This window comes from Polyodon spathula, chromosome 5 (genome assembly GCF_017654505.1).
Source record: "Polyodon spathula isolate WHYD16114869_AA chromosome 5, ASM1765450v1, whole genome shotgun sequence".
Classification (NCBI taxonomy): Eukaryota; Metazoa; Chordata; class Actinopteri; order Acipenseriformes; family Polyodontidae; genus Polyodon; species Polyodon spathula.
In genome coordinates, this window is record NC_054538.1 from 64,110,677 (window position 1) to 64,134,646 (window position 23,970).

Here is a 23,970-nt window from a genome sequence, read left to right on the forward strand (position 1 = left end):
TAAAAAATAAATAACAGAAAAGTGGTGCATGCGTATGTATTCACCCTCTTTGCTATTAAGCCTCTAAATAAGATCTGATGCAACCAATTACCTTCAGGAGTCACATAAAATCCACCTGTGTACAATATAAGTGTCACATGATCTGTCACATGATCTCAGTATATATACACTTGTTCTGAAAGGCCCCAGAGTCTGCAACACCACTAAGCAAGGGGCACCACCAAGCAAGCGGCACCATGAAGACCAAGGAGCTCTCCAAACAGGTCAGGGACAAAGTTGTGGAGAAGTACAGATCAGGGTTGGGTTATAAAAAAATATCCAAAACTTTGAACATCCCACGGAGCACCATTAAAGCCATTATTAAAAAATGGAAAGAAGGTAGCAGCACAACAAACCTGGCAAGAGAGGGCCGTCCACCAAAACTCACAGACCAGGCAAGGAGGGCATTAATCAGAGAGGCAACAAAGAGACCAAAGATAACCCTGAAGGAGCTGCAAAGCTCCACAGCGGAGAATGGAGTATCTGTCCATAGGACCACTTTAAGTCATACACTCCACAGAGCTGGGCTTTACAGAAGAGTGGCCAGAAAAAAGCCATTGCTTAAAGAAAAAAATAACCAAACACATTTGGTGTTCGCCAAAAGGCATGTGGGAGACTCCCCAAACATATAGAAGAAGGTACTCTGGTCAGATGAGACTAAAATTTAGCTTTTTGGCCAGCAAGGAAAACGATATGTCTGGCACAAACCCAACACCTCTCATCACCCGAGAACACCATCCCCACAGTGAAGCACGGTGGTGGCAGCATCATGCTGTGGGGATGTTTTTCATCGGCAGGGACTGGGAAACTGGTCAGAATTGAAGGAATGATGGATGGCGCTAAATACAGGGAAATTCTTGAGGGAAACCTGTTTCAGTCTTCCAGAGATTTGAGACTGGGACGGAGGTTCACCTTCCAGCAGGACAATGACCCTAAGCTTACTGCTAAAGCAACACTCCAGTGGTTTAAGGGGAAACATTTAAATGTCTTGGAATGGCCTAGTCAAAGCCCAGACCTCAATCCAATTGAGAATCTGTGGTATGACTTAAAGATTGCTGTACACCAGCGGAACCCATCCAACTTGAAGGAGCTGGAGCAGTTTTGCCTTGAAGAATGGGCAAAAATCCCAGTGGCTAGATGTGCCAAGCTTATAGATACATACCCCAAGAGACTTGTAGCTGTAATTGCTGCAAAAGGTGGCTCTACAAAGTATTGATTTTGGGGGGGTGAATAGTTATGCACGCTCAAGTTTTCTGTTTTTTTGTCTTATTTCTTGTTTGTTTCACAATAAAAAATATTTTGCATCTTCAAAGTGGTAGGCATGTCGTGTAAATCAAATGATACAAACCCCCAAAAAATATATTTTAATTCCAGGTTGTAAGGTAACAAAATAGGAAAAATGCCAAGGGAGGGGTCAATACTTTCGCAAGCCACGGTAGATATCATGTATATGAGCACAGCTCAACTTGGTCAATGTTGTTTTGTTATTAATAATTTAAAGAAATGTGATATACATTTCTGTAAATGCCACCTGGCCGTTGCAGTGGTACAATGTACTACCGACTATGCCAGAACGGTAGTTACCCATACAGACTACGAAATACAGAAAACAAATAACACTGATGCGTTCTCTATAGGCATTCCTCACTTCAAAGCTTACACAAGTTCACTCGTATTTCAACTGAGATCCACCACCAACCAGAATTGAGAACACAAACCACAGATAACTATTTAACAGTTTATTTTGAGTATACATACAATCAAATTGAAAGTGTGCAGGGTTCACAATAATTAAAACAATGTACCACCGTCTGGGATGTACAGGCAGCCACACATGCAACCACTTGTTTCCCACAATTTACTACAATTTCACATGAGCCAAACTCATTGTAATTATAAAGCCAATTAACACCCTCCCCCATGAAAGCTGCTCACCCAGCCAAACTCTGTACAGCTCGGCTCTGATTACCACACTTGTAAGAGGCTTCCTGTCCACTCTCCTGTTACCACATATGTCCAGAATTCTTGTCCCACAACAGTGCTTGTCCAGTAAAGTTCTAATGGGACGAGATTTGAAATCCTGCCCCGTTCTACACTAATGCTTGTGGGTGATAATGGTTAGCTATATGTGTGTGTGTGTGTGTCTATATATATATATACACACACACACACACACACACACACATATAAAAGGCTTAAAAACTGTTTTTACACAGAATTGTATGTCTGGAACCAACTCCCTAGTAATGTTATTGAAGCTGACCCCAGCGTCAAGAAGCTGCATGATGAGATTCCGGGATCAATAAGCTCCTAACAACCATACGAATGGCCTCCTCTTGTTGTAACCTTTCTTATGTTCTTAAAAGGAAACAGCATTTAACTACGATATCACTGGACACTAGTCATACATTTAAAATGCACTGATTTATAACAGTACAACTGCCTTGCAATGTGGGACTGTTAAATAAACTACAATTAGTACTTAAATTAAGTCGTCTGTCCAGCCACTCCAACCCTGCTTCTTCCAATATTTGTCACTCAACTCGGCTTAAGTATCTCATCCTTGTTCGTTTCGTCTCTGCTTCTTCAGCCTAACGTGTTTGGCAGCAAGCACAATCTTGATATTGTCATCTCGTGACATAAAAACGGGACAAATATACACACTTTGCAAGTCAACACTTAAAAAAAACAGCTAAATAACATTTAAAAAGTAAAGCGCTACGGACGGTGTACCCAGTCATCCGATTGAAGAGCATTATGACGTGCACTGTTATTGCGCTCGCTTGATTATCAAACGAAATGGCATTCAGTGATAATGATAATCGATAGAATTATACAGTTAAAGCACAGACGATTGCAGTATTTATATGTTTTTACAATTACATACGTCTTGCAGAACTTGTGTTTATAATTCTGTAGCTTCATATTGCTTTGAAATACAATTACGAACGGAGTTTGTATACACTCTGCAGTCAGAGACAGTCGACAATGGATTTTTTTTTCTATTTTCTTTTTTGTTTAATTACACAATATATTTTACGTTACTTAACGTTTACAAAGGCAGAAAAAACGCAATTGTAGTATCAGATAAAATTAACCCCATTCATCAAGTTTCAACATCTCCATTAAAGTCTGCAGCAGGATAATTGACTTTTTTCTCAGTTATGTCAAAGCAAACTTAGGTAAATATTTTAAAACATTTTATTTATTTATTTTTACAAATTCCACATTCATTAGTAACAACATTGGAAGCTTACTTAACATCAAATAATGGTGTTGCTATGCTATGCTATACTTTAAGCAATATAACCAATCATTTTCTAATTGTTTACCATTAGCTGTAGAAAGTGCTTGATTTATTTACGGCAGATTTTTCCTAACAGACGGCAGCAAAACGTTCTTTTGAGCAAACTATATATAGATCTTAATAATAGAATAATTCATACTGTGGTAGTGCAACATATTGTAGATCTCAATAATAGAATGATTCATACTGTGAAATGTAACCATGGCCGTAACTAACTATGAGGGCACAGAGATCGTGTCCTCGGTTGTTTTTTTTTTTTTTTTTTATCACCAGTATTGATGCTCATGTAAATATTCTGTTAAAGTACAAAAGACTCCTTCATTTTCTCTGTTGGTTTGCCGTGTAACATGGATTTAGATGTTGAATAGTAAATACCAAGCAGGTATATAAATACTGCCAGCTAGAGCTTGAAACCTAAGTGTGATCCCAGAAGAATGTCAGCTCAGGATACGGCACTGTATGTAACATATTGTGGATCTTAATAGAATAATTCATATTGTAATCTTAATAGAATAATTCATATTGTGTAACTTTGGGGTTCATTTAAAGTTTTACAATTCTGTAAAAAAGGAATGACATGAAATTGCTCTTCCTTTTTCAGCTTTTTGTAAAATGTGAATACAAAAGTTAAAATCATTACGTGAACAAAAGTGTGACCTATACCTGTATATATATATATATATATATATATATATATATATATATATATATATATATATATATATATATAGATAGATAGATAGATAGATAGATAGATAGATAGATAGATAGTGAATTGTGTTACTCTATTTTGTTTGTAAGCCTTCATTTATTTATAGCCTATACTGTGATATTAGGTGATAAATTATGCGTTCTATTCTTTTTTTTTTTAATTCGATGAAATTCATTGTCGTTTAAATCGCCGGCGAAATAGGTCAAAATAGTAAAAATTGTTTCTGGTAAAACGAATAGTTCTATTATTTTGTGCCAATACGTTTTTAATATCCTATAGCCTATATAACATATATAAACGCGTTAAAGTTCATTGGTATATTTACTATATTTTGTTTTAACGGGATGATTTTTCATATAGTATTATAATAATAATATAATATTATATCGTATAATGTATAATATATATAATATTTTATAATACAGACGTATATACCAACGTTATAAAAACGAAAATGCAATATCTGGTTTGCAAGTTTTAGCAATTTTAAATTAAAGACTTAAAACAGTTATATAATCGTTAAATTGATTTCGTTTTGCAGTGGAGTGAGTAACTGAACACCTGTTTATATATATATATATATATATATATATATATATATATATATATATATATATATATATATATATATATATATATATATACACTTGAAAAATGACACTTATATCTGTACATGACCTGTGGACAGGTTGTAACTTCAAAAGTTTTATTCTTCGAAAACTTTGAATTTAGAACCTAAATTTAAATACACTTACAAAGTTTTCTGTTTCCGTATGTTGCTAAGGTAAAATCTTAAAGGAAGATTGCAGAAATCTAACGTCTTTTTAAAAGGAATAAAACAGAAAAACAACCAGAAATGCTTCTCAATCCAATTCTCTCTTGGTCCCTGTGAATCTTATTGTAGGCTACTACAGTTGTGGGTATGGCTGACATGGCAGCAGTAATAATCAATAATACCACTGTGGTACTGTCAGTAACATTTCATTGTCAACTATCTTTTAAAGAACTACTACTGATGTATATAAACACATATTATCAATCAATCTGAATTTCTAAAGCAATGTAGATGCTGAAATTGTAACGCAGCGCTTATCTTTCACTATTTGTGTGACTTTGTTGACTTCCCTTCAGAATGCAATGTGAGAGTCTGGGAACATGTCCACTACAGATTTGCTGAACTAGTCACAACATGTAAAGGGTTCTGAGTATGTAACTTCCTTGATCTCCGTTTTTCATTTGACAAGGAAAGGTGTTATTGAATTGCTGGTTTTCTGAGCATCACTGGCTTTTTGGTGTTTTTGTGATCTCTCGTGCTTACCACAAACAGTGTCATTGCCACCGTTAAAATCAGTCGTGCATTGTATGTATTTTCCTAAACCTTGCTTAATTAGGATTATGTGAGAATATGCTGTAGTTTTTTTGTTTTGTTTTTTTTACCGGACGAGGAGCGCTTGTCGCAGGCACAGCCGTCGCATTTTGCCTCGAGCAATGAATGCATGTCTGCTACAGGGCTCCCCTGGGTCCTAAACCCCTCTTAGTACAGACTGAGATTGCAGTACCCACAGACCGTACATGCCCTTTGCAGAAATGTGCAGTGCCTACAAAAGTACCACAAAATGTACCTGTCAGGACAACTGAGGAAGTCAGCACCTCCACTCACTTTTTTTTTTTTTTTTTTTTTTTTAAGTAACAAAAACGCGTATTCACAGCCAAACATGAATTACTTTAGATGTGTAATGGCTGCAGTATAGGACACTGACCTTAAGGTTAGGGTTCAGTGTTGGGAGAGGATTATTCATTGTTTTATTAACAATAAATTGATAGCCAATCAGAGTGCAGTGTCCTGACAGGAACATTCGGTGGTACCTTGACAGCCAGAAACGTAAGGTTTGATGACGTAAAGGCGGTCAAAATACCGCAGAGTCCCGGCAAATAACGGACAGTTGGCAGGGTCTATATTGTGGGGGCATTTGCATTTTTTTCTTTCTTTTTTTTAAAGCAGATTTTGTTTCAACAGTATTTGGTGTTTCAGCAGGACGCACAGAAATGATTTAGGCTGCTTTGCAAACCCCAGCCACGCAATGTTTACTATTTACCGATTTGCTAATCCATCGTCTCCCACAAACAAGATGGGTTTATATATAAGCTATAGTTTGGAGAAATATGTTTTAAATATTTAGCCAACCATTCTGACGTCATCAGTGTGCTAAAAGATATGGTAGTCTCGGGTGTTTGAGATAACAGACCAAATGGAGGTTACTTGTGGGAAATAATTTATAGGCTACACATAATGATCTCATATACACAATCATGACCACATGATACGTTTTTAAATCTGTGTTCATAAATATATGTTTGCAAACTGAACAGCAGATGAATCCACGCCCGCTTTTGTATTAAACGAGAAAATGTACTGTATACATTGCCTCTCTCGAATAAATGTGGACAATAATGATGCAATCGCGCAACGATATAGCCTATTGCAATAAAAAAGTAGATTTCTCAAAGTTGAATATCCAAAATGACATGCATGATTTACATTTAACAAAAATGCGTATAAACGCCGTATGCAATCGTAACGCAGTACTGTGCTAAATAAATAAACAAATAAACAACACAGTCTCTCGAGACCATATAGTTTTCGAATGAGTAATGGCATATTTATCATGCACACTTCCATGCGTGACTAGGCTAATTTATAGACGTTGCTTCTCACATCTAAACTAATAAAAATGGAGACTCTAAGGCGTGCTATATGAACCATCCTTGGATAGTTTTTATGTAATTAAATAAAACTACATGTCTTTTGATTAAAGGGATCGTGTAAAAATGTCAGCAAGTTATTAGTGCCGCCCATTTGATGATGCTGTAGTAAGAGGGAACCTCCTTAATTACTAATTTCTCCGTTCCGCATCAACCGCTCTTCTGTCCTAGAAGTTCCTTCATGCATGCAATGTCGTGATCAGATCGTGTCTGACCTTTTATTTGTTAAACACAAAACCCAAGGCTTGTTGTGATTGCTGGGGATGGGGGATCAGAAAGAGCCGACAATGGTTCCCAAATCCACTTCGTTTAGTATCAAGAGCCTTCTGTTTCCTTCTAAAAGTGACAACCCAAACTCAAGGACCCCAGAAAAGAAAACTGTGACTGAGGAAATGGAATCTTGTTCTTTTAACCAGGACAATCACGGGGAGGAAGAGGCAGACGGACCGAAAGAACAGAATAAAAATGAAAAATACGACAAGCCGCCGTTCAGTTACAACGCTTTAATAATGATGGCTATAAGACAGAGTCCAGAAAAGAGATTGACTCTGAATGGCATCTATGAGTTCATCATGAACAATTTCCCTTATTATAGAGAGCACAAACAAGGCTGGCAAAACTCAATACGGCATAACCTGAGTCTGAATAAATGCTTTGTGAAAGTGCCAAGGCATTACGATGATCCAGGAAAGGGGAACTACTGGATGCTCGACCCGTCGAGCGACGACGTCTTTATAGGGGGGACAACGGGAAAACTTCGGAGGCGGTCAACAACATCGAGGGGCAAGTTGGCACTGAAAAAGGGTCTTCGGTTTGGGCCGCTCGGGCTGGGATTGAACGACAGGGCAAGCAACCCTTTTTACTGGCAAATCTCGCCATTTTTATCTTTGCATCACCCCCATTATAACAGATCTGCATCGGGATTTCTGAGCCAGGGTCATGCTTACGGCTCTCTGCTTTCCGGGATTGATCAGTTGGGAAACGGGGACCTGACTCGTCCGATATTGGGTGGATCTGGCCTGACAAACAGTTACGGCGTGAGCGCGTCTTCTGTCAGTTTACTATCAGGACAAGCTGGCTATTTCGTCTCTGGAGCCCAGCACTCGCAGTCCGTTCAGCACAGTGGAGGTGGTTTCGGGGTACCGTCCAGCTCGCCCTCTACGCTGATTTCTGAAACACTGAGACCGTCACTGCCTTCCTTTACATCGGGTGTTTCTACGGGATTTGCTGGAGTCCTGTCTCATCAAAACAGGGTTACATCTGCTAGTTCGTTTTTAAACTGATCCTATTACTTCCAGGTTGGGGAAAGAATAACACGCAAATTAAAAAAATATTGTTTCCCAAATTGGCAAACTTATGTTATTTTTTATAAGAAAGAAATTTAAAATAATAACAATAATAATCAATGCTATAAATAAAAATGCTAGCTGCAAAAAAAAAAAAAAAAGCATACATGAAGAATACATTATTTCTCATGACCTGTTGTCTGATAACACATCCAAAACACTTGCATTGTTTACCCGTACAAAATTGTTATTTTTTGGTTTGTTTTATCCATAAACAAAATTGGAAAGGGAGGACCTTTGTTACCTTAGGTTATAAACAATTCATTTTATACCGAAGGTAACAAAATACATTTCTGATTATTTTTATGTGATGTAAACAATTTCAAATGTGTCACCTGTGATATTTAGTTTAATGTATGTGTTTTTATTTTAAAGTCTTATAGTCCTATATATATATAGTGTAATGTCATCCGTCTGTAATGAAAGATGCAACAATATTCTTGTTGAATTACACCGTTTATACATTATACATGTTTTTTGTTTGTTTGTTTTTCATTACGTGATTGCGTAAATTTTTAGAGGTAGCAACATATATAGAAAAAGCAGAAGCCCTCGTGTAGGCCTCTGTGTGGGTTAGCTATGTTGGTTTACTTAACAGTGGTCGTATTATTGCCCAGATCGCACCATAGAATGGATCTTATATGATTCTCACCAATTATTATCGACCGTGACGTAATAGCGCTAGAACAATGTGACCATACATTTTAAAAGAAAAAAACAAACAATAAACGTCTATCTTTGTAAAGGGGTATAAAAGAGAAATAATGTTTTTGATTATTATTCTAATTAGACAATTGTTGTTTTTTAAATTATATTTACACAGCATAAAATGATGTTATATATATATATATATATATATATATATATATATATATATATATATATATATATATATATATGCCTCCAGTTCTACTATTATCCAAAGGTGTCTAACATCCACATAGCACCAAACAGGATGATGTTGTTTGTATCATGTATGTCTTTATACGTTATTTATTTCTCGGGATTCATTTAAGTGGCTGCATTTTAGTATTATTTTCTATATTTCAACGTTTTGCACTTTTCGCTGTACAGTAGTTATTTAGGTGTGTTTTTTTTCAAACTATTGTCTTGTTTTTTGTTTATGTTTCTGTAAAGTGAAACTCAAATAAAATATAATGTTTTTAGTTTGTTTTGGTTAAGAACATACTCGGTTTTGATTTATTTGTGACTAGTTTGCACAGCATATCTCCTTTACCAGGGAAATTATCTCCACATGCAATTTTATATATTTGGGATGCATTGTCTTTTGATGTAGTAAGATTATGACTTGCAAATTAGTCTGACTTTGTGCACGTGATATATATAATAATATATATATATATATATATATATAATATATATTATATATTATTATCATATATATATATATATCATTTGCCTATGTATCGACTAAGCCTGAACATTTCAAGAATTGTCTATTTACAGTATTGTAGATGTGCACGTGTATATAATAAATATGTAGACCTGGTGTAATTTGATAGGGAATAAAGATTTCTTTCTTGAGGGCAATTAAGAACGTTTATGTAAAACACGGAGGATGAGAATTCATTTTGTGACAGTGTCCTATATGTTCACGGCTTCTCGTATGCGCGTGCATGCGCTTTTAATACGTTTTCTTATTTGAGTGTTTGTTTTTGTGAAAGCTGTGGTGTGGGTTGGAAACGTGTTATAGACTTTCATACCAAAGTTGTAGCAAAAACAATGCAAAAACCCTGTTAGATATATGAGCATATAATTAATCTACGTAGGACGTGCAGTGCTGGAGAAACATTCCACAAGTTGTATTTTAAAAGGTTTTGTACACCACAGGAAACTGCAGCATTTCGAATGTCCGAACTCATGAACACATTCAACTCAGAGATTATGTCAGAATTTCTCCATTTCTTATTTTTTATTCTTTATTCATGATTGTGTAGGTTAAAAGGAAATACGAACACGTTGCGACCTCAAACGCCCTTATCACAATGAAATAAATAGGCCCGTCCAAGTTATGAGCAATGCCTGCTAAACAAATTTTAGAATCTTATTATTATTATTATTATTATTATTATTATTATTATTATTATTATTATTATTATTATTATTATTATTATTATTGTTGTTGTTCATTGTGGATTAACTATTGATGAATAAAAATGGCTGTGACATTTTCGATCCCAAAAGCTGCGAATCCACAACGAGACTATCTTTGAACATAATTTAAAGGGTGCTTTGAAAAGGAAACTAAACTAAAAATATATATTTTAAAAATACCAATATATAACGTTACAAGGGGTAGGAAGTCGCAGGTAAACCCAAATTACTGCACTGGGTTGTTTCGTGGTGATTCTGGGCTGTTTTAAATGTGATCTATGTGAATTCTGTTTGGACAAATAATGAAATGTCTCTTCAATCAGCCATGCATATCACAAGAAGATCCTCCGCGACCTCAGTCGCCCTTTGGAGTTCGGAAAATAGTTCGGCTTGCTTTTAAAACGCCATTAAAAACAATATCTTATTACGTGTATATATGCTATATTAAATAATAAATAAATAAATATGCCTTATCCAGTAACGCAAAACAGCAGCGGTGATCATGTGACTTTAAATACCATTCATCATTGATGCCTGCTTTACAAAATAGGCCCTGATACTCAATCACCTGTATTTAAATTATTAATTAATTATTTATGTTTGTTTTAACATATTTTATTACGCTATCGAAGCGGAGCATGTTACTAACAGCCATATGCATTCATTTGCATATGCATTTTTTTCTTGTCTCTTGTTATGTATAGGATCGGTCATTCTTGAGATCAGTAGGCTAATTGCAATGGCAATTGAGCTTGAAAAAAAATAATCAAAAGAAACTAAATAAAATAACATAATGAAAGAAAAAAGCTCTTAAAATAATCAAAACGTGTGATTTGTCACGACGAGACCAAGGTCTTCACAAAGTCAGCGCACAACTTATAAAGCATGAGCAGCTCTTATTAGGTGGTTATTTTAACACTTGAAGTAATGAAATCACAATTCGGCTAATGTCAAGCTAAAAAAAAAAAAAAGAAAAGAAAAAAAAAACAATAACAGTCTTTTAATGTTTAATGTAACCCTATGTTGCATTTCGTCCATTATATCAAATTGATATATACTCAACTTTCAGATGGAGCATTCAATGAATATGCAGAGAAGGTGAGTGGTACTATTGACAGTTTGGATTCATATCATAAATAATATTGTAGATTATATACATTTTAATTATTTTAATTATCTCTTTAAGCAGAATTAGACATGTATTTATTTTATTTTGAGATACATTTTAATGTGTTTTTTTTCTGTTCAGTATACTGTACATTATGCATTTACATACCTCTGAAAATTGGGTTAGTTCTTTGCCAATAAGTTCTAGAACAATTTTTGTAAGATTTTATGAAATTTGCTTCTCGAAAATGCTGAGTTGTTCCGCTGTTGATGAGCAAATTATTCATTTCAAAAGACAGCTTTTATTGAAATTATAACCCCAAATATTGACGAATTGAATACATTTAAATATAGGTACTTACAATATTGAAATATATGCATTTAAGATCTGAATATCAATAAAAAAATATATAAAAACTTGACAGATACTACATCACACATTTTTAATATAACATTATATTTTTCTGAGTATTGAATCATTGAGAGGTACACTTAGAGGAAATTAATTGCTTCTCCACAAAATACACACACACACACACACTTTCCGCACGGACAACCGCACGCATACTACAAGGAAAAACAAAGAGAGTTTGCTTTACAAAAAGCCATCCAATAAGCAGTTAAACGTAACGCCTATGATCGGTGACTGCTCACCTTGGGCCCCCATCTTTCACGTTGGAACCTGTAGTCCGTAGAGAGTAGGCTTTGCATTGCTGCTCATTCTGTGGAAAACTTGACCTGAACAGGATTACGCTGAGGCTGGGATTTAAGATGAATACATCTACAGAGCCCGGGAGAAACAATGGAGCCTAGGAGGAGCGAGAGAACAAGGTATTGTCTTGTCTTTGGACTCATTATCCAAAGTTCTTCCAAATTATAATAACATATGATGAAACGTCTAAAGCTATGCTGCGTGTTACACGTCACGCAGAGAGGGTTTATCCGCGTTAACAGTGTTGCTCTCCACACTTGTAAAATAACACGGAGTTCAGAAATGACCTGCGGTCACAGATAATACTGTTTTACAGTTTGCTGCTTTCAAACATACTCAGCCTCATATGTTTTGCACCATGTCAGAAAGAATTAATTCAAATTCCTCGCGCCTTAATCTGAAGACTGATTACTGTGTTCAAAATTCTTACTTTAAACATTTGTGTTAGACCAGTTGTGGAAAATATTTCTTCAATGCAATTTAACTTTGAATAGGCTATTTATTAGTATTTAAAAGCATTTCAGATTAGTTGGAATAGAACACAGTTAACAGTCGATGATGCTTATTTTATACAGTATACTGTTTTTTTTTAAATAGTAGGTTCTAAATTGAATATATTTGGCTTATGTAATGAAGCAAAGACTAAAGTTTAAGTAAATGTTTTGCTCACAAAAATAGATGTTAATTGATAGACAACATAAATAATAAAGCTATTGTTTTATATACAGTCTCTCTCTCTCTCTCTCTCTCTCTCTCTCTCTCTCTCTCTCTCTCTCTCTCTCTCTCTCTCTCTCTCTCTCTCTACCTTTATTGTTTATGTTATGTCAGATTTTTGTGTTGTTCCGAATTACTCAACGAATGTTTGTGTACAAGGGAACACATTATTTTTTATTTGGTTATCCCACAGTTATTGCATTGACCTCATTCAGAAGACAAGTTTAAATGGGGGTTATGTGCATTCACAGTAAATCGATTTTAAAGATAGCATCTGTTAAAATAGGACAACTGAACATTTCAATATAATAGGCCAAAATGTTGGTCTTCTGAGTTGCTGTATTGTAAAATAAACCCTTATTCTACGCTAAGTTTATGGAAATAGTGTTGATATTTTCACACTTGCAATATTATAAGAGTTAAAAAGGTATTGACACTTAATTTTCTCAAATAAATTGATCAACATTTTAAGTGTAATAACCCGTAACTATAAATAAACACTGGGACCATATTCAGAAAGGTTTTATCCAATTCAAGGATACATTTACTGTATTTAAAAATAAAATAAAGCACTAGAAACTTGGAGTAAATGGGTTGTGAAAATATTATTATTATTATTATTATTATTATTATTATTATTATTATTATATTATGAACTGGAAATAACTAATTTGGTTGAATACTGTAGTCTTAAATTGAATAATGTAAATAAATCGATCGTTTACAAGGCCGAATGCTGATTTATAAAGAAGTATTGACGGTTTCATCGAAACATTGTTATGTATTTATTTATTTGGCAGACGCCTTTCTTTATCCATCAACACACACAACAGCTGTCGGTCCCTGCTGTTGGTTTAAAGCAAATGCTTACAGTAACACCAGCTTCTTCTGGCCGCTTCTGCTACTTCTTCAACTTGGTCATTTCAGTTACAGCATTGGCGCTACAAGTAAAGGTAATATGAAACTTCTTCGGAAAGGATGTCGTCTAAAACTCGGAGACAAAAAGGATGGAAAAGAGCAAACACAAATCCGGCTTCTGCTGGTGAGAGAACTATCCGCTGTAATGTAATAATAATGGGATATCCTTTATTGAAGGTGTTAAAAGGAACAAAGGTGGTGCATTCCACAATATCTATGTCCTAGGGAGCCAATAGGAATATACATCACCATGCTATGCGATATGGGGTCTATTTCATGGATTACGTTGCTAATATGTATATTACCTGTTCCTTTATACAAAGAAAATCTACGGCATTGCAACAAAATATTTATAAATTATGTAGCAAATTGTGTCAAATATGGCTTTATGTTGTTATTCGTTGTCCACAGTGGCGGTTTTAGGCACACGCAGCCCATGCAATTGCATGGGGCCCCTGCTGCCGAGGTTCAGTTATTGTAAAAAAAATAATAAATAAATGAAATTCAACTCGTCTGCTCCAAAATGAATGACTTATTAGCCATTTTACATTTTTTTTTTTAAATTTGTGCCATAAACAGAAAAAAACACAAAGTGGTGGGGTTTAAAACCGTGCGCAATGTTATGTCAGTATGTCAGTTATGACAGTAAAATCCATGTAACTCACGTGAACCAGGAAACATATTAAAATAAATGCGTTTCCAGCCAATGCATCGCCCGCGCCTATTGCGATACTCGACTACATCTACAGGGAAATTTGCCGGACCTCTATCCTAACCCAGGGGTGAAATTCTCAACAAAAAACGCAGGTACTCATGCACAGCCGGGTGTAAACATTTAAAAATTGAGGCAATTTGAGTGCCAATGAATACATACTTTAAACATGTATACATATTGCTACACGTACATTTATAAATACAAAATAAGCCTTAAAAATAACTGATCAGTTATAACCTGAAAAAGAAGCGGTATGAGGAAACAGAATGCAAGCAACTCGCACTGTGCGGAATGAAATGCGCATTTGAGAAACGTTGCGCTAGTGGACTGTGTGAGTGGATGGAATGCATCAGTGTTGGATGAAAAGCAGATTAAATAAATCCCAGGGTACCGGCATCAAAATTAATCCCTGTACAGAGTACCGGTGAGTACCGGAAGAATTTCATCCCTGTCCTATCTTCAGTATTATTGACTTGCATCTGGTTTTGACTGTGTCTGCCATAGCACCAGGGGTGAGAAACTTTTCTTCCCTGAACATTTAATTAATTTTAAAAAAATGACTTGCCAGGGACGTTTGACTGGACTAGGGCGGATATTGATCGTGCACCACATTTGCCGAAAACTGGATTATTCAGCTATAATTGCAGGCTTTGTCGCTTGGAAAACACGGAAGGTTCATAAATGTATTGTAATTCATAAAGATTAATTTGTGCTTTAAGTAATTGTTTTACAAGGATAACTACTTTTTAAAGAAAACTGTATTGGTTTTAACTTGCTACAACATCCGTGTCAAACATTGTACAAACATCCGATAAAGAAGGGTTACTGGCTGGCTTCAGTAACTGAAAAATACAATCGGTAAAGGCTTTTTAATGCATCCAAAACACGTGCAAAGTTCTTAAAGTAGCAGCTAAAAAATTACACTGAACACATGACATGTAACCATACATAATATGGGACAGTTACACATTAAACCCCATACTTCTTTACAGAACTTTGTATCATTTTAAAACATGCATGTAGATCATTCAAATAGAATACTACAGTACACTAGTATATATAAAACGCTCTGTCATGTAAACACATTGCACAAAAAAACTTTCTCGACTGGTGTATTGTGACGTCACTGATACACGCAGCTGACTGACAAGCTCACACAGCCCGCCTCTCTTAAAGGGGAACGCACCAAAAGGCTGATTGCTAGAACGCTTTCTTTTCTATTCAAATCTGTTCAAATTCTATACCAAAATGAGATTAACATGCTTTTATTTATTTTTATATTCTTTAGGCAGAGTTTAGTTTAAATATTTTAAAACTAATATAACATTGTTATAAAAACAAAATATGTTGAAAAACACATTCAAAGTTTGCTATGTCCAACACATTAAAGCAGACAGTAAAGACCTATTTACATTTCCGTTTTCTCGCTGTCATAATTAATTATGCCTATTCAAAGCGATGGGGTTGAGTCGTCAGGAAGGTCGTTCTTTCTTCTTTTTTTATGGTCACTACAAACATTTAGCAACAACAGCAGCATACACTGATCCAATTAAAAATATTTATGTACTTTGATTTGATATTTTGTAACTCAATATTTGTTAATAGAAAACAAAATGTAATGCTTGGCTCCAAACCTCTTTGTCTTTTTTTGAGGACAGTCAAGTTAGACGTGCCCGTAAACAGAGCAGTGAAATTTCACGTCGGCTATGAAGCTCAACATAGAAAATTGATTTTTATGATTAGGCTGCTGTGGGTAGGAAACCACCAAGAAATGTATCATTTTTAGACGCCAGTTGTTTTTTTGTTGGTTTGTTTGTTTTTTGTATTTTATGTTAAGGCATCATAAAAGCATCTGAAGGGGCAGAATTAACCGTTAGACTTATAATTAACTTCTACGATGAACGCAATTAGAGTATGTTATCATAACAATATAGCTGAAGAGAACATTAAAATAACAGGCGCGACCAATTAAAAATGCTCTAACAAAAATTACAAAGCAGCCTGTCCTTAAATGAGGACAATGGCAATTAATGGGTTTAAGAGAGTCTGACTTTCTCACCCAGTGTCGTTAAAAAATGAATAAATAAATAAATCGGACTATTTCTAAAAACACGATAATTGTAGGTAATGCAATGCAAGGTGCATTTCGCTGCAATTACATTTCAATTATGTTATGGGCAATCTGTGCTTTGTTTTGCCTCATAGTTTTTCTTTAGAACATCTTTTTAAAAAGATTGAATTGTGCTAGCACAATTAACACGTAACACAATTTTGCCTCTTAATACCTATCTGACAATATGCAGTGTGCGAATTATTAATATAGCTATATATATATATATATATATATATATATATATATATATAAATATATATATATATATATATATAGTATTTCCAGAGTTTAGTAAGGTTCGAACTATTCAAGAGCATTTGACAAACTTTATTACACTATTTAATAATTAATTGTAGTCTTTAGAATTATACTTTTTATAAATTAACTACCTCCTTCATGTATAATTTGGCCAACAAAGTGTACTTCAGTTAGAATGATGCAGTACTTTTTCCACAGTAACTTATGAATTTCTCACTTAATTGGAAGATATATAGCAATATTACAATTATTCTAATTCAATACCACACAATGTTACTGCATACGTGAGAAACACCACTGTGTTAAATATGGTTACATAAAGAAAATAAACCAGGATATTCAACATTGCTGTCCATATACAATAAAATACATTCATGATCCTTCCAAGATTACGTTTCAAATAACTGTGGGGTTTTTTTGTGTGTGAAAAAAAAAAAGACTGTGGTTTTCTGGTACATCTTCAACCAAACCTGTTTAGCTTGTTTTGTTTTTTATTTTTTTATTTTTTATTTTTTTAAAGTTTTAACATTAAAGGATAACATCCAATGTGTGTGCGTGCGTGCGCGTGTGTGTGTGTGTGTGTGTGTGCGTTCATGTTTACAGTATATTACCCACATACCTAAGTGAACCAACCCTCATGTTTTTTGATAATTATGATCTGTAGAATTACGTGAGTATCCATTTCATGTGAGAACTGAAGACAAATGAAAAAAATGCGGTAATTATCAATTGTGGGTTGTTTTACTTTGGCATGGGGATATACACATGTAGATGGAAATTCCCTTTTAAAGTGAACAAAATCTGATGTAAAAAAGGATAAGCAACATAATATGTATGTGGTATTGCTTTTTATCTTGACAAACTCATTCCTTGATCCAGTAATGACAAGTAATTGAATGGACTTATCTTGAGGTTAAGGAAACAGACGTCTGTGTAATGTCTAAGCTAAACCCTTACTTTCCACCCTTACTAAATTTTATTTTTTGTTTTTCTTTTTTAATACCTGACACAGTATAACGAGTGGAGGACTTTCCTCAGGCAAAGTCTAAAATACAATAAAAAGTTGAAGATTGAATGGAGCAGTGACTGTTCACCAAATATCTCTGGCGCAGTAGTGGAGACTTTATATTAAAGCACTCCACATTTAATTTCTGCATGGGCTGTTGTTTGCTGTACAAAATTAGCACCACTTTTTATCTGTAAGGTAATAAAAGTTAAGCAAGAGTATGGAATCTGAAAACACAATAATAATATAATAATAATAATAATAATAATAATAATAATAATAATAACTAGAACTGCCAGGCAGTTTTACGGCTCCCAAGCCCCAGTATCAGTCCCCGTCTAAGCATGTTAGTTCTCAATGTGCCAAGTTTAAAATCAGCAACTTCAGCAGTTTCACGGAAGATTTTGAAAGTTTGTTTTTTTTTCAAAAATGTGTCAGGCAGCCATCTTGTTTAACACAAGTTTCTTAAAGGTCAGTTGTATTGCTCCAGTGTCAAGGATGATGCTTGTTAAGTTTCGAGTTAGTCAAGTAAACCGTTTGTCAACTGAGGCCATTTTAAATTTCAGATGTAAACGTACACTTGGCTTCCACTTTGTTTTATAAAACATAACCATTTTGACATATTTGTATTACATTGCTACTGGGACAATAACTACCAAGTTTGGAGTTTGTTAGTCAAACGGTGTTCAAATAGCAGCAGTTTGCTGTTAAGGGCGCGTTTCGTTAAAGTTCGTGGCAGCCATTTCAAGTTTAAAATTTATCGCAGAAACTTCTGCTTCTCAGTATTGATGCGGGTTTGGATGCTGATGATATATGCCAAGTGTCAGATCAATGGCTTCACCGGTTTCCAGGAAGAAGACTTCAAAAGGTTTCTAAGAAATATGTGTCAAACGGCCATTTTCATTTCGGTCAACACAATTTTTTAAAAAGTCAGTTGTATTGATACAGTATCAGGGAAGATGCTTGTGGGTTTTGGAGTTAGTCAAGTAAATCGCTTGTCAACTGACGCAGGTTTAAATTTCAAATGTAAACGTATAAGTGGCGGCCATCTTGTTTAATAAAACATCACCATTTTCACATATTTGTATCCCATTGTTACTGGGACGATAACTACCAAGTTTGGAGTTTGTTGGACAAACAGTTTTCAAACACCAGCAGTTTGTTGTTAGAGGCGCGTTTTGATAAGATTTGTGGCAGCCATTTTGACATGAAAATTTATCATAGCAACTTCTCTTCGCAAACTTGATGCGGGTTTGGATGCTGATGATATATGCAAAGTTTCAGATCAATCACTTCACCGGTTCCCAAAAAGAAGATTTCGAAAGGTTTTATCGAAAAATGCATCACGGCGCCAATTGCAAGGACGCAGCAGCAATTTTTTTTTCAACATCTGACAGCCAATGTATCCAGCTTGTTAACTGCCAGGTCAGAACCTGATCAGTCACACAGCTTCAAAGCAGCAGCAGTTTAAAGATGTGGGAAGTGAAATAATAATAATAATAATAATATAAATAAATAAATTAAAAAAAAAAAACTTTAACAATAACAATAGGCTTCCCAGCCTTTGGCTTGGATGCCTAATAATTGCATATACATTTTGTCTCTAAATTAGTTTGCTTTTCTCTTTTATTAATTAAAACAACTAGGCAGAAGGTATAAAAAGTACCTTTAGGTATTAAAATGGCATCAGTGACATACTGATGTATTAGCAAAAGTCTTCAAGGGTTAATGCTACCATAATAAAATATATATAATTTTGAATATGGAATCGTTGTCTTAATGGGATTGTTCTTCAACACTTTAGTTAAATAAATACATGTATTATATACATTTTATTTAAAGGAACTATAAATACAATAGGCCAAATAATTAAATTTAATAAAATCAAACAGACATGCCACTTCAAATCAGAAACATTACAGCTGCTCTTACATTACTGGTGCAATGTTTTTTTTTTTTTTTTTTTTTAAATGATCATACTTCTAAATCTACACATTTCATTAGTATATATTACTCATGGATTCATGCTACAACAGTTTTAAATACACTAAACATACCTGCCAATTTATTTTTTAATAGAGCATCACAAATAGCTTAACAATTTGTAGACAAAGAGTAATTTATGTGAACAAATGTTTTATGTAAATATTGTAAGTATTGCAAACATGAAACATGTTTTGTCCTGTGTCTAATGTTCAGATCTACAACAAAACAAGGTTTACTGAATGGGTTTTCAATCACAAATTAAAAACAGTACCCAGCACTTATTAATGTACCTAACGTTGCATTAAGCTTTACTTGTGTTTTTTTTTTTTTTTTACAGTTTAATGTCGTTATAAATATTTCAATCCTGTGAATTTATAAACAAATTAATATTAATAAAAGCACTGATTATAGTGCTAGTACTACGGTTGATTTAATGTACAAATGACTGTGTCTATTTGGTCTTTTGTACTCCTAATACTTCCAGTACTGTAACACACTGCAGACCTCAATGTTATTCCTACTGCAAAAAAGGTCTGAAACAGCAGCTTTTGTAACTTAATGTAAGCAGCAACCCAGAGAAAGAAAAGGAATCTGATACTCTGAATGACAAGAGTTTTCATCAGTTGCCTTCCAGTTATTTGCAGTGATTTCACGAAGAACATCGAAACATGAAGCAATACAGTCTTGGATTCTGCTGATGGCATGTCAAAACTAATGGTTTCATTTTAAAGAAGGGCAAATTAATTAGGGGAAAATTAAGAGAAAAGGGAAAATTAATAAACAGTAACAAAGTAACCGTAAAGATCTTTTCAGGTGTTTAATTGAATAATAATAATCCGCCTTGACATTTTGTATTAATGCAGCTTTGAAATCACCCTGTTGTGTTTCTATTACATAACAAGTAATCCTGAATCAATCAACTAAAATGAAATTCATTCAGATTTTGTAACATACCATTGCAATGATGCAGACTTTTTACAGGGGTATTAAAGGCGATACTATGTGTCACACACCCCACACCCCCCTTTTGTTTTTTTCACTGCACTAGGAGTATCAAAAAAACTGGAATGACCTCTCCAGCCCATGACATCATGAGTCATCTACAACATTCCGTGACAACCCCAATGGCCTGCATGGATCACTGGCACTAAGAAGAGTCACTTCTAATTAAACTTATCTAAATCCAGGGGAGCACTATTTTAGGAATTTATCTGAACAGTTTTTGGTTGTACAAGCAGCACCAGAGTCTAGGTCTCTTGAATTGATCAAACTGTCTTTCCAAAAATGCATCTTTTACTAAGGCTGTCTCAACTGCCTCTTGTTTAATTGGGACATTTTTCCTTCTCTCGAGGCGTCCCAATAAAGCAGCGCAGACTGTACCTGTATTAATAACCTGAGATAGAGAAAGGTGGAAGAGGGAGGGGGGGGGGGGGTTGAGGAGGGAGAAGGTAGAGAAAGGTTTACAGAGATTATTAGTAAAAGACTGCATAATATATTATAGAGGCTGTGTGGTCCAGTGGTTAAATAACCAGAAGGTCTCTAGTTCAAACCCCAGCTCAGCCACTGACTCATTGTGTGACCATGAGCAAGTCACTTAACCTCCTTTTGCTCTGTCTTTTGGGTGAGGTAGATAGATAGATAGTGATATATAAGTCTGTGCCTATAGAAAGTCTACACCCGCTTGAAATTCTATCACATTTTATTGTGTCAGTGCCTCAGAGTTTCATGCATTTAAATGAGGATTTTTTTTCCACTTATCTACACACCATCCTCCACACTGTTAAGGGGAAAACGTTTTTATTGAGAAAAAAATATATGTATTTAAAGTACAAAACTGAAAGATCATAATTGGATAAGTCTCCACCCACCTGAGTTAGTACTTGGTGGAAGCACCTTTGGAAGCAATTACAGCTGTGAGTCTGTTGAAAACACTGGAAGAATAGGCCAAAAAGTTCCATTTTAGTTTAGTCAGACCGCAAAACTTTTTGCCACATGGCTACAGAATCTCCTTACTGTTTTTAAGTATGCTTCAAACGGATGGGCTTTCTTGAGTAATGGCTTCCTTCCTGCCACCCTTCCATACAGGCCAGATTTGTGGAGTGCTTGGGATATTGTTTTCACAGGCACACTTTAACCAGTCTTGGCCATAAAAGCCTGTAGCTCTTGTAAAGTTGCCATTGGCAGCTTGGAAGTCTCTCTGATCAGTCTCCTTGCTCAGTCATCCAGTTTGGGGGGACAGCCTGGGTCTTGGTGGTGCGATACACCTTCCACTTCTTAATAATTGTCTTGACTGTGCTCCAAGGGATTCTCAAGGCCTTTGATATTTTTTTTATACCCATCCCCTGCTCTGTGCCTTTCAACAAATTTGTCCCGGAGTTCTTTTGAAAGAGCCTTGGTGCGCATGGTTGAGTCTTTGCTTTGAAATGCACTAGCCAGCAGAGGGAACCTACTGGAACTGTTGAATTTAACCTGAAATCATGTGAATCACTACAATTTAACACAGGTGGAGGCCACTTAACTTGGTTTGTGATTTTGAAGGCGATTGGTTACACCTGACCTAATTCAGGATTGCTTTTACAAGGGGGTTGGACACTTATCCAACCAAGCTATTTCGGTTTTTATTTTTAATTAATTTTCTGAAAATTTCTAGAATATTTGCACTTAGAAGTTGTGGGGTAGGATGTGTAGATAAATGAAAAAATATAGATTTTAATGCATTTCAATTCCAGCTACAAGGCAACAAAAGGTGAACATTTTGAAAGGGGTGTAGACCTTCTATAGGCACTGTATTTATATTTTGCTAGCTAAATCTGAAGCAAACATGCAAGCCCACATTGATGTGTTTGATTTTGCATTGTATGCTGCAGAGCTGCGCTACACTCTGACTTTTAAGAATGAGCTTGTTAGCATTTATGTATTTTGCTGAAACTGGACTTTTTATTGGTTAAATCTAGGGAAAAATACACAATTTACATTAAATTTGGAAAAAAAACAGCTGTTAAAACATTGGTGCTTTTTAATTTTTTTTACACTTGTCGCCCCATACCTGGTAGCCGTCAATTCATTTCTGTTCACTGCAGTTTCACTCACACTCACCATTTCAAACATAATTTCTCCTTCTCCACCAGCAGAGGAAGCTTTCCTTCTGTTCCCACCTCCACCAGCAGAAGAAGATTACCTGCAGCTCCCACCTCCACCTGCCGAGCCACTATCACCGTCACCCGGGGGTGCCTGTTCGCCATCACCCAAAGGTGCCCGCTTGCATCGTCCCGGGCTGCCAGGTCATCACCAGCAGGGGATGCCTCCACGACACCGCCAGAAGGGCCTCTGCCCCTGCCCCCCCCCCACTTATAAACAAGGGGCTTGCTAATCTTTTTAGTTTTTGGTAATGCTGTAACCAGACAGTACCTTGTATGATTTCATGTTATACCCTTATCCTGTTTTAAATCATACACATAGAGCAGTTTCTGCAATTTAGAGAAGAAACCAGGTAAATGGTTGAAATCCATACTGCATTTTATCTTTGTATTTACAGCTTCTACTCAAATAACAGATGGGCTATTGGTGCTATTGTCTTCAAACTCTTTACTGGATAATTCATGCAGATCTCTACACAGGTAAACAGTAGTTACAGTCACCATCTTGGTTCTCACTCCCTGGTGCCCTCTCTAGCCTAAGCTGAGTCAATCAGTCAGGTATGTCAACTACTACTGAATTAACATTGTATCAAGATATACAAGTAGCTAACATTAACTGTTCGGAAATGACAGTAAATACAATTTAACTAGGAGTATATTAATTAACAAACTAAACATTTCTCATAATAATTCTTACAGTCAGTGGTTATTTTTTCTTTCGTAGTTGGGCTGCTGTATCACTGGCTGTAAATACATCAAAGACGTTATCCCCAAAATAATACAAGAAAGCGAGCAGTCCGGTTTGAGGAAATAAATAAAGAAGTACAAACATCTTCTAACAGAGCCACACAATTCACCAACAACATGTAACAATCTGAGACTGGGATGGGCAACCTTGAGGTAGTAGAGGACCACAACAAACACTAAAAACCTTTGGCAGGTCATGCATTTATTTTAATGGGCTACATAATGTATTCCTCCAGGCCTGGTTTCTACAAACAATGCAGCTTTTTCAATGGCAT

At 35.4% G+C, this 23,970-nt stretch overlaps 2 protein-coding genes across 2 annotated transcripts in view; one reads left to right on the top strand and one right to left on the bottom strand.

The window, feature by feature from the left end:
• The window catches only part of LOC121316155 (acylphosphatase-2-like), a 44,766-nt gene extending 32,560 nt beyond the window's left edge, over positions 1 to 12,206 (bottom strand). The window contains exon 1 of the mRNA XM_041250999.1: positions 12,044 to 12,206. Within this exon, the coding sequence (XP_041106933.1) occupies positions 12,044 to 12,100 (57 nt within the window). The 5' untranslated portion in view covers positions 12,101 to 12,206. The remainder of the gene's footprint in view (positions 1 to 12,043) is intronic.
• foxg1b (forkhead box G1b) lies at positions 6,823 to 8,208 on the top strand. Its single transcript, XM_041250997.1, has one exon. The coding sequence runs from the start codon at positions 7,085 to 7,087 to the stop codon at positions 8,102 to 8,104; it is 1,020 nt and encodes a 339-aa protein (XP_041106931.1). The 5' UTR covers positions 6,823 to 7,084; the 3' UTR covers positions 8,105 to 8,208.
• Positions 12,207 to 23,970: the final 11,764 nt, after the last annotated feature.

Coding starts and splice junctions, on each gene's coding strand:
- foxg1b (XM_041250997.1), top strand. CDS start 7,085: ATGGGGGATCAGAAAGAGCCGACAATGGTTCCCAAATCCACTTCGTTT.